Genomic DNA, 12811 nt, shown 5'->3' on the forward strand with positions numbered 1-12811 from the left:
TAGTAACAAAGGAAAATTTAAAATAATTTTGATGATTTACATTTATGTTGATTTAAGGTTTACATAGTCCTCTTCTTATAATAAACTTGTGAGAGAGTTAGTACTAGTCTTATTATCTCAACCATATGTATGAAGAAACTGAGGCAATAGAGGTTAAGAGAAGTGTCCCAAGTCATAAGGTCAGTAAGTATTAGAAACATTTCTCTCTAGAATTCTTTCCTGTATCTTATTTTTCCTCCCCAACTTAAAATGCTTATAATATTGAATAAAGCTCATTAACTCTTCCAATATATAATGCATTTCACAAAGAACTTCCACTAAGCCCCTCTTCTATAACTCATCATGGAATAAAAGTGACTCTTGAGTTCAATTAAGTTATGCCAGCAGAGTACAATTTCTGGTAGATCATAGCAAGATGAAAAGACCCCAGGTTGGGCCCAGTAGTGAAATGTGACAAATTCATTACCAGAGAGGGGAAGGGAGGAGGGAGATTACTGATAAATTATTCTGGCCACTGAAATCCAAGAAGTCTATTTACTTAAACATTGGTGGACAGAATACTCATATTCATGAAACCATGGATTTTGAAGGAGAAAATATACTATAATACAAAGAAAACTGAATATGGAATCAGATAGCTGACATTTAAAACCTCAGTGCTGGTATGTACTAGCTTTAAAACAAGGCAGATCCTTTCACCAACCTGGGCCTCACTTTGTTCATATGAAAAATGAGTAAGTTGAGCCTCTAAGGTCCCTTTTGTCTCTAAATCCTACTACCCAAAACCTGACTCTGCCACTTACTAAATGTGTGACCTTGGAAAAGTCACTTAACCACTGTAGGCCTCAATTCTTTCACTCAGAAAATGAAAGAAATGGACTCTAAGGTCCCTTCCATCAATAAGCTCTTCTAGAATCAGCTATCAAGTTTGATTATTTTGATACTGAAAAAAAATCTGTGAAAAATAAGCTTATAAGATAAATAAGCATCAAGAAACAGTTCTAACATCCTTAAGGTAGTTTGAAGATAATATCAATATACAGAAATCCCATAAGTGACAGAAACCTCTCACCAGGCTCTGGCATTGTCCAAGCCTCACACTTAAAGTGCTCGCTGGGATCAGATGGCTGTCCTATGCCAGCCAGATTGATGGCAGCAATTTTGAATTCATAATATGCTTGCTCTGTCAAGTTCTCCACCTATTTTGAAAAAAAAAATAGGGAAAAAAAAAGCAGCATGGGGTTTTAGATTGTATAATAAGTCAGCAGAAAACAGTGCTTATAATTCATTTGCCACATGCAACAAATAATCACCAAGGCTTACTAGTGAGGTATGCTGCCAATTTAGGGAAAGTTTTGATGCAACATACAAAATAATAAAGCTCTTTCTGCCCGCATATGTCAAAGAGGAAAGAGCTGGGAATAAGAAGACTTAGACTGTAGTCCCAGGTGTATCACAAACTAACAAAGTGACCTGAGTCAAGTCACATTCAGGATTTTGAGATTTAGACCTAAAAGGCACATTGGACAAGTCTATATCTTTAAGGTTATAGATGAAGAAACAATTAGCCAGAACTAGACGTAACTAAAAGGTTTGTCCAAAGTCAAATACATAATAAGGAACAGAGCCAGAATTCGGACACGGTTTCTTATTCCCAATCAAGGGGCCTTACCCTTTTCCATTGACTCTACACCTTTCAGTTCTACAATCCATGACTTGTAATCTCTATGATTTAGTCAGCCAGGTGGTCCTTTCCATAAGGATATTCAGGATAGACTATTACACAAAAACAAAGGGGAAAGATTTTGACCCCAAATGGAACAGGAAAGGCTTAGGAAAATGCCAATGACCAACGGGATCTGAGCCAAGGTGTAGCCTGCCTGGTGTAATAAAAAGAACACTGAACTGAGGCAGGAAAATTGCCTTCTATCACTGTGCCTAGCACTAATTTGTTGTATGGCATTGGGTAAGCATCTCTGGGCCTCCGTTTCTTCATCAATAAAATGAGAGAGTTATACAAAATGATCTCTTACAATGTCAAAATATCCTCATTTGATTCCATGATTCCACAATTTTGGGGGAAAGGGGAGACCTAATTTTACCCATATGCCACACCAACTTCAGTGAATTCTGGAACATCCAATATTGAATGACTGCCAAAAACAAAAAAGGCAAAAATGTTTTTTTTTTCAGACTGATAGAAGAGAAAAATTAAATGGATACACACTGTAAAGATGCTTTCTTTGATTGGAGAAGAATTGACTTCATGCCAGTTATGATGATGTTTCTCCCGTTTGTCTATGTAGTAACCAAGGATTGGTGATCCTCCACTGAATTTTGGCACCTTCCAACCAAGAGTCATTGACTGGCCATCACAGTTGAGAAGTGTTATTCCATAAGGATGTGATGGAACAGCTAGAAGAACAAATATGTGGAAAATTATGAATAACATAAATAACAGCTCACCTATTTTCATCTCATTCCTCATAACAATCTTGTGAGGTCAGTAGGATTCAATTATCATTATCCTTATTTTATAGATGAGTAAAGGGAGACCAAGGGAGTTGGGTTGTTTGCCCAAGGTCACACAGCTCATAAGTGCCAGAGTTAGAACTTGAACTTCTGACCACAAGAACAGTACTCAATCTACTACAATATACTGTCAACCTCTTTATAAACTGTGTAAAGGATTAATACTCATTTTTAAAATATTATCAAATAATGAATTCCAGGTTAATAAGGAGATAATTATCCAATTGATCTTTTGCCCAACCCTGTAGTCACTAAGATAGCAGAGATCACTATGCTCTTTGCATATGCCTAAGTGCGGCTTTCCCTGTTGTATACACAGTAGTTCTAAACTCTATTCCCCTTTTTTGTGAGGCAATTGGGGTTTAAATGACTTTCCTAAGATCACACAGCTAGTATCAAGTGTTCAGGCCAGATCTGAACTCAGGTCCTCCTGATTCCAGGACCAGGGCTCTATCCACTGCACCACCTAGCTGCCCCTCACTATTTCCTTTTTGAAATTCCTCTAGGGGGATATAAGTTCCTTGAGGGGAAGGGCCATTTTGTTTTAAATTTTGTACCCAATTTCTAGGCCAGTGCCTCAAGAAAAGGGTAAATCCTAATAGTTTTCTTAATTGAATTGAATTACTGCCTGGTTTTCAGCTAGAAGTTCCCTTCTTCATTCTTTCTTTCCTCCACCTTTTTTTGGGCCCTAAATAGCACTCTAAAAATTGGATAGTGGATTGCTGTTTTCCTGTATAATTGAAACAATAGTGTACTCTGAATCCTCTGAGCCTGCATGGGACCTTCTCATGCTGAACAGGAAGAGCAAGCCTTCCTAATCTCCCAGAATCCTGAATGTGACATGCCCTCTAGGTCAGACTCTTCTCTCCTAGCAGGGAAAGACAAGCTGACAAGGATATATATACATACATACATACATACATACATACATACATACATACATACATACATGCATGCATGCATATATACATACAGACATACATATATACATCTATATACACACATATTATATATATGTATATATATATACATACATACATATATGTACATATACATGTACACAAAGTTATACTTTGATGATGGAGAAGTGATGAAGAAGGATCCAAAGCAGAAGGCAAGTTACATTGGATCTAACCCACCGGGCCATTACACTACCTTCACCTCTTATCATCTTCTGACAGCTATCAATCAGCAACAGGCCAGCCACCTTGGCAAACTAGGCAATTATAGCAGTTCCCAACTGGCCCAGTTACTGACTGCCATTTTTGCCAGTGAATTACACTGGTGGAAAGGAGGAGAGGCCATGGTTTCCCATTATTATTATGTTCTGCAAATAAAATTACTTTTAGGAATCTATTAGTACAAAGAAAGTTCCAGCAGATGTCCCACTCATGGGTTTTCCTAGACTTTTATTTTGTCTTATCTTATCCAAGGATGGGCCATTTCTCTACTTTAGATCTCCTTTGGAGAGATGCTAAAAGGGAGTATTAGCAAAACTCAAACTCCTTACATTTCATTTGCCAAATCCTCTCATATTATTCATTGCCTTTTAGGATTTAAAACTGTAGGGAATCTTAAAGGTTACATCCTCGGAAGGGTAGTAAAACAGTAGAGCCAAAATCAAGTCCAAACTCTCTGATGGAAATCTAGGGTCCATAACAGTATCACATAGAGTTCTCACAGTATTATAAAATAATTTAATTACCTCATGTCTATTCTAGAAGCTTGAAGCAACAAAAGATCTTTTTCAGTATTGAATATGCTAGGGAAAGGGAGGTAAATTAAGATCTACTGGCATAAAGAATAACAAATGATTGCTTTATACTTAATGATGTTTATTTTTCTTATTACATATGGCTTCCTGTTAGTCTGCTATCCTGTGGAGTCTTCTGAATAATTTACATAAGTATTAGTTTGTATCCACCTTTAATTGGGCCTCCATTTACAAATAAGCACTACTTACCCAGAAGGTTAAATTGAAATGCTAAAAATTGGTCCCTCACTGGCATATTTTGTATGTTTGAGGAAGTTCTACTTAGAGCTTCCTTTCTCATCTCATTAACCTGAGTAAATGAGAGTTGAATAGAAATTATATTCATTTCACAATAAATTGCCAGAAAATTGATTGATTTACTAAGAATCACTTAAAGTGGTAAATGGGAATATTTTAATGCCACCTATGGCATGTAGGAAACCAAAAAGGGGGATTAGAAAAATGACTCTTTGCCTAAAGAGCAATATAGCCTTTGCTATCGTGTTGACTAAAAAATATCAGTTCAAAATTCCTTAAACAATGTTAGTAAAGACATACACTTAACATGAAATCATACCTTTCCTAATCTGTTTCCAAACTTACTTGGGAAATTTGGAAGGTAGCAGACAGAGATTTTTTTTTTTTAGAATTCAATTCACTTCCATTAATAATTAATTAAGTGCTAGGGATAAAAAGATGGTGATAACCTAGATCTTGCTCTCAAGGAACTTAAAATCTAATAGGGAGAATAACAATTACACAAACAGCTATAAAATTGGCAGCAGTGAGCAAAATGCCACGAAAAGATCCAGGCAAATTGCTATAAGAAATCCAGGGAGGTCTTAGTATATTATCATAATTATTACTAAAATTTATCTCTTGCAAAATTTTCTAAAATCTTATTGCTAATATATAAATTAACTCTGATTTGCTTATTTGGTTCTAAATAATAAAAGGAATAACTAAAATAATAATTATGAAATCACAGGGAGCAAAGTACTCTAGTCTTTCACCCATCTCTGAAATTTAGGACCTGAATTAATCTGTTTGACTAGCTACATTGATCAAGCTACCTGGATAATTGGCAAATTTTTCCCGCTATGTAGACATAGCTGCATAGTAAAAGCTCAATTACATGAACATTATAAACTCACTAGAGTGACAGATTGGAGTTTCTTGATTTAAGAATGACTCAGAAAGTTACTGAAGCAGCGCAATTTTTGCATACATCTGGGAAGACAAGTGCATTAAAGCTTCTACTATAACTTTTACTATCAGTACAGCCATTCTGAAAAAAATGTGACCTCTAATCATTTTTTCTCTATTTTTAATTTGCACTTTATTAGCACATTATCGTTTCTCCCTCTCACACTGGCATTTCCAGGACAAGTGGCCAATTGATGAGACGTTTCAACAGGAATGTATGTTCTCTGTACAATTTACATCCTCCTTTTTCTTCTGGTAATATTCCAAATGGCATCATAAATGTTTATTCATGAAGAAATTAAAACTTAGTGAAGAACTAAAAATTGGAGCCAAAGAGCACATGAATTACTTACTGAGGGCAGCCTGGACTTTTATTACATCAGACTCTTGTGAGTTTTCACTAGTCCCAATAGCATTAACAGCTTTAACACGGAAGATGTATTGCTCTCCAGTAGTTAAACCGTGAACAACAAACCTAATAAAAACACATGAATCAGGGTTTTGTTTTCAATGTTTTATCTATTTTCTCCTATGCTATGAGCAGAAATCATTCCCAATCTTTCACAAAAAGTATTCATTTGGACTGAAATGAAGTCCACTTTTTGAGTGCCTTATAAATAGTATACTGTACATCTAATTTCTTTTTCCCATGACAATTATTTTAAGTCTACTAAAGTCAATCCTCCAGGATCAAAGTAGAAGATGAAAGCACTCAGTTCTACCAGGTTCTAATACAAATCAGCTTCTCTCTAAAATTGATGTTACTACACATTTAATATGGACCAGAACTTAGGGCAATCACTCCCTCTTTCCTCTAAGTGACCTTTGGAAAGTCTGGAAAAGAATTGGTAGTAGTCACTTTCAATGTGACTTCCCCTTCATTTCTACATTTTCTGGGTTTGTTTTGCTCTGAAGGCACTGAATAAGAATACTGAGAGGTACTTCTGTACTCCAAAACCATTATTTCCCTAGTCAAGCTACCAACCCAAAGAAGAAGGTAATATTTTGAAATTAGACCGTGTGAATATCTAACAAGTAGTTTAAGTATTGTGTTTTTTATTTATTTCACTTAAATATGTATTTAAAGACAGATGGATGATATGTATAGATGTTTATCTATGCCATGATTGTTGGCCTTGAACAATAAGCTCTTTGAAAATAGATGACATGCCCAATGAGATATTTATCATAAATTACTTTAGGGAGGGAGTGATGGTAATGATTAGGATAACACCTTTATTACTACATAGAGTTGTGCCATTTTTGGTATCAGTTTAAGTATAATAACTTAAATAACAATATTTACTCAGGGATATAATTACATGGGTAATAGAATACAAAATGTGCAATCCTATAATTAGAAGAATACAGAGAATATAAAGTGCTTAATAATTTCTACTTGGGAATTATTATTGTATTTTAAGGTGTTTTGTTATTCTGAATGCTTCTTTTCATTATGTAAGGAATTTCTCATGTGGAAATGATCTCAGTGAATATAGACTGGCAGCTTATCTGTCACTTATAGTTTTAAACAATTCCTTGGGGTAGTTATTAAACAAAAATAAATTATGTTTAAGACCACAACAGTGAATACATGTGTTGACAAATGCTCCCCAGGGAGCTATGTTCTCCTTTTAAATATGTCAACCAGTTAACTGATAAAAATTCAGCTCTTCTCATTTTCATCCAAATTATATAACTTATATGTTATGTGTTTAGATCCTATTGTCAAAATGCTTAAAAAGATAGAAAAAAAAAACAGCCAAATTGAGTGTTGCTATGAAGTGAATATGAGGAGAAACTCTATTATAACATTTTAAAACCAATTACAGGGAGAATTTTACTATATCTCAATACCTGAAAATCTTAAAAGGAGCAGAGGGGAAACTTGAAAGTAGTTAGGCAGAAATAAGGATTAGATCATCATTAATATCATGTATCATAATAATTTTCAAATATATAAATAACCTGAAAATCAGAAGTCTTATCATTTTTAACAAATTAGTGAAACTGTGGTTTAAAAAAATAACTTTTTTTTATCAAGTGCCATTGATGAAGGTCTAATATAGGCAACTAACACAACTATATAAGAAAAAAAACATTTTCTACAGATAAGTGGTCAAAGGATATAAATAGCTTTTAAAAGAATGGCAAACTATATATGAACCTATAAAATTTAATTAAAACTATTGGTGGCGATGCAACATATTCTAACTGTTCTAGATTTTAATTTGGTTATTAAAAAAAATGAAGGGACTAACTGTATATACTTTGTGACCCAGCAACCTCACCACTGAAAATATGTTGTAAGATGATCAAAGGCAAAAAAAAAAAGGCTCAATATATATATATATATATCAAAATATTCATGATCATGCTTTTTGATGTGGTATATAACTAAAAACAAAGTAGGTACATATCAATTCTGAAATGGCTTAAAAAACTGAAATACAAACTTATACTACACATTTATAAAAGTAAATGTAATGGGATATTATTACGCAATAAGAAATGTTAAATATAAAGAACTTAGAGAAACATATGATTTGTGTGAACTGATGCAAAATGAAATAAATAGTACAATGACTAAAACAATGTAAATACAGGAATCATAAACAGAGGGCCAAATTCTGAATAACTTAAAAAAACAATAACAGTTGAAGATAACAGATAATGAAACATATATCCTGCCTGTTGGCAGTGAAGAAGGGTACTAATAGGAAAGAATGTTCTTCAACATGATCACTGAATTGGGTGTTTTTGCTTAATTGGTTTTCTTTGTTTAAAAAATTAAAATTCCAAGGTGAGCTGGGACCAGAGGAAGATATTTTCAGTTATGACTGTGATCCCAAAATAAAAGGCAATTTAAAAAATTTAAGAGAAGCAAAGGGCCTAGAACTTCAGTTGAAATATCTCACTTTACGAAAGGTAGAACCTTTTGCTGCATGGAGAAAATTCTTCCACTCTTCTTTCCCATGAGTCTCTTTCCTACCCACAACTTATAGCTAATGTGTTCTTTAAAAACAAAAAAGCCAACTATAGTTGGCAACCTATGACGTCCTACTACTTTTGACTTTATACCTTTCATTTGTAGCTCTGTAACCTTGATCATATAAGGATCACAGAAAGAATTGGGGAAGGGATAGATAGAGCTCAAAAGTATTGAATAGCAGCACTTCCAGGAATCCAAAGTTCTTGGAAGCTAAGAACATACCAGAAGGTTGGTACTAATCCTGTGTTAACTTCTGCCTCAAAACAAAAGACTACTTGCTCCTTTTCCAGTTATTAATCAACATGACTGAGGAACAATTTTGCAAAACAACAACCAAAAAACTATATAATCTTCACTTAGGCTTTATTTACCTACCATAAAACTCTGTTAGATATCAGAAAATTCTAAACTATGTGTTGTATTTTGTTAACTGGTCATTTATATAGATAAAATGAAAGAGAAAGAGCCTTTCTTGCATTAAAGATATAAGATACATGATACGCATGTGGCAGAGTCATTAGGGCAAAGTAAGGACAGAGAGGAGATTAGTATTAAACTGATGCAAGCCTGTTAAAGAATCCCAAAACCTAGATACCACTAGATTTTTTTTAAAAAAAAAAAAGAAGAAAATAAATTTTATAATAATCCCAGGCTGCAATAAACAAAAGGAAAACTTAGGCATTTTCATTTCCTCCTTCCAGGAAACCATTTCATTTATTTATGTTCTAAAGAAAGCCACTTCTCTACAAAAGGAAGGGAAATTATTTGGAAAGGGAAAGCCAAAACCCCAGGGGAGGAGGATGAACTGCTAAGGAAGTTCTACTCACAAATAGGACCCAGTCTGGGCAATTTCAGATAGGTCCTCTAGCTCAGAGGATTAGTAGCTGCTCAGTCTATCTTGCTTACCAATAACAATGGTGGCATAAACTTTTTCTCCTTTTTTTATTTCACTGTTTCTAGTAGAATTCCCCATCTGTATAGTTAGTACCTATGCCATAGGAAAAGACAGAGAGTCATAGGATCACAGATTTAGAGTTGGATGGAACCTTAAGAAACCTTTTAATATAATCCTCTCTCATTTTGCAGATGAATAAGTGGTTCACCAAAGACCATACAGGTAGTATGTACATACCAAAGCGGGTCTTTGAATATATAGCCTCTGACTCCAAATCTATTTCTCTTTCCAATTGACTACCCTGTCTCTCCTTGCAAAGTTGCAACTTCCCTAATATAAAGGAAGGTTGTGATAGTCATTCCTTCTTCCAGTGACCACCTCTACCAAAGAGGGTTAAACCGACCACTTTATAACAACCTGGGATATGAAAATTGGGCTAATTGTGTGCTGTGAACATGGACTCTACTATGACTATACTATTTGCTAGAAATTCCCTTCTTCACGTGGAAGGAGAACAATGGTGTTACACAACAATCAGCCAATTAGAAGACTTCTGAGGCTCAGAGTTGTTTGACATAACAGTGATCCTCTCTAGCTGATTTTGAAAATGCCAGTAGCTGTGAGAAACCACAGAACCAGCCTTGATCAGCTCAAGGGTAGCCTTGAGCAAAAGTTACAGATTAAGACATTGCTTAGGACTTTCTAAATATCATGCTGACTGCTTTACTGTGTCTACAGATGTAATCTCCCTTCACCCTCACCCCTGCCCTGAAAGCCTCTAGAAACTATAGTGTCTCACCCTTGTATACCACTTCCCTTTCAGCAGCGGAGAACTCTTATCTCCCTCCCTGCTCTCTTCTAGGATCTTCTCTTCCCTACAAGTCTTTTCCTCAAACAATAAATGTTTTTAATTGGTCATCAGACTCTGTTTCATTTCAGGTCCTTTTGTGAGCCTGGGGGTCTTTTGTTAATAGTACTAGCAGGGAAAATGTGAAAGTCAGTAAGGGAATATTAAACTCCAGAACTACTTTTATATTTTAGTACTATTTTACATCATTTGTTCAAAGAAAAGTTTTGCATCTTGGTTATTGGTTCTTGAAAAAAATATTTGATGTTTTGACCTTTTCTATCACAAATGACCAAACACATTCATTTTATTCACTCTTTTAATAAAAATATCATCAAAACATATCAAATTTACATGCCAAGCTTTGAAAGTATGAATTAATTGGGTTATAAATGAGTAAGCAGAGTTCTTTAAAATGAAACTGTCATTTTGCTTCTTGCAAATATGAAGGGCATTTCATTACAATAGTAACTTCACTCACACAAGAAATTGAAAATTTTGTATCGTTACTTACCTATTGTAATCAATAGGTTTGTGATTACAGGGTTCCCATTTGTTTGTCCCTGCCACACAGTAGTCAACATAGTAGCCTATTAGATCTTCTTCATGTTTGGGTTTTTCCCACTGAACCACAACAGATGTTTTTGTGTTCCTTGAAGCAAGCACACGACCAGGAGCAGAAGGGGCAACTACATGGATAAGATTAAAATATAGTTTTATGTTGGGAATAAATAAATATAGGCAAAACAGCTATGCTGTGTAGTTATTGTCCACCTTATGGGACAATTATAGTAGCAATGCTTTAGAAGAGGAAGCCAAGCCTGTTTCCATGACAGGATCAGATGTATATTGTGGTTTGTATCTTCGAAAGTTGAAGAGACAGAAGATATGAGGATTACAAAAGAAGGATATAAAAAGGTATATAAAAGGATAAAAAAAACTGGGATATCCTAAGACTTCTTTTTTACAAATCCTTTTCTGTGAATTTTCGTAATCCTACCTCACTAAAAAGAAAACAACCAAAATCATAAAAATGCAGATTTATCCAGAATCATTGAAGATTAAGGTCTCTTGGTTGCTTAAATATTATAGTTAACTGAGTTACAGATGCTGCATTTTTTAAAAAAATTAATTATCAATTTTTAATGGATTTAAAGACAAATTATCTAAACATTTTAATTGTCCTAAGTAGAATTAAATTTGCAGATGATACAAGTTGGTAGTTCATGGAAGTTACAAGATAGAAGATACAAGATAGAAATACATAGGAGTTACAAGGAAGAGACAGAAGATACAAAAAGATCCTGAAAGACAGAACAATAGACTGAATCTAATATGATTACATCTAACAGTAATGAATGTAACATCTTATAGTTGGGTTCAAAAATATCAACCTTATAAATCCAAAATGAGAGAAATGAGATAAGGCTAAAACTCATCGGGAAAAAGACTTGGGAATTTAGCAAACTTCAAAGTCAATATAAAGCAACAATATAATATGACAACCAAAATTGGTAAAGAAATCTTAACCTACATTTAGAAAAGCATTGAATCTATTTGGGTGGGAGTACCAATTGTTAAAGAGAAGATCGATAAATTGGAATGCATCCAAAGTAGAGCAAACAGATTGGTGAAGAGCCTTACAGTAATGTAATATTTGTATCAAACAAATTTTGTTGCTGTTCAGTCTTTTTCAGCCATGTCCAACACTTACTAACCCTGTGGACCTCTGTCCATGATATTTTCTTGGCAAATACTGGGAGTTTTTGGTATTTCCTGCTCCAGCGGCAGAGAGTTCAAATGCATGCCCAAGGTCACAACTAAAAAGTGTTCCCAACTCCAAGCCCAATGATCTATCCACTGTACCAACTAGATGCCCCAATAAAAGAAATGTGGGTCTCCAAAAGAAAATGACTCATAGGGAGAGCATGATAATTATAATGAAATATTTGAGAAGTTACCATGAAAAAAAGTTTAAATTTGGGATTCCCACAGGGCACATCAAAGAAGTTCCAGAGAGGCATATTTAGGCTTGATGTAAGGAAAAAACTTCCCAACAATTAGAGCCTAGATGTGGCACCCCACAGCTTCCCCAAAAAAGAGTGAGCTACCTTGGAAGGTAGCAAGTTCTTCATTACAAAAGGTTTCCCTGTGAACGATCAAAGACCATTTGTTAAATATTTTAGAACATTGGCCATGGACTGAAACAGAAAAGACAGCCTCTGATGTATCTTCCAACTCTGGATACTATTTTTCTATGATTAATGTTAAGTTGGTTTAGTTTGACTTGGTTTTGGTTTTAGTTTTCTGATCCTTTCAAGAGTCCTTTGAGGATTATAGTATCCAGGGGTTGTCACTACAGCTAGGTCCCAATTAGTCCCAATAATGAATCCTGTGAAGTAGTCACATTATTTGAGTATCTACTACTCAAGGTTATAATTACATGTAAAATATGGTTATTGGTTTTAGTAGAATGGAAGCACGCATTGAAAATTTTTAAATAATTGTATCTGTTTATTAATATAAGAGCAAAGGATAATAAATATCTTTCAGATTCAAGTTTATTATAAGGTAATGAAATAATGG

The 12811-nt window shown here is 34.5% G+C and overlaps 1 protein-coding gene across 1 annotated transcript in view; it reads right to left on the minus strand.

Annotated features, from left to right (window-relative positions):
• The window catches only part of MYOM2 (myomesin 2), a 160563-nt gene that overhangs the window by 51173 nt on the left and 96579 nt on the right, over positions 1-12811 (minus strand). The window contains 4 exon segments of the mRNA XM_020973014.2: positions 1073-1199; positions 2228-2415; positions 5845-5966; positions 10740-10914. Of these exon segments, the coding sequence (XP_020828673.1) occupies positions 1073-1199; positions 2228-2415; positions 5845-5966; positions 10740-10914 (612 nt within the window).

The sequence above is a fragment of the Phascolarctos cinereus genome, unplaced genomic scaffold (genome assembly GCF_003287225.1).
Source record: "Phascolarctos cinereus isolate Bilbo 61053 unplaced genomic scaffold, phaCin_HiC Scaffold_2;HRSCAF=192, whole genome shotgun sequence".
Lineage (NCBI taxonomy): Eukaryota > Metazoa > Chordata > Mammalia > Diprotodontia > Phascolarctidae > Phascolarctos > Phascolarctos cinereus.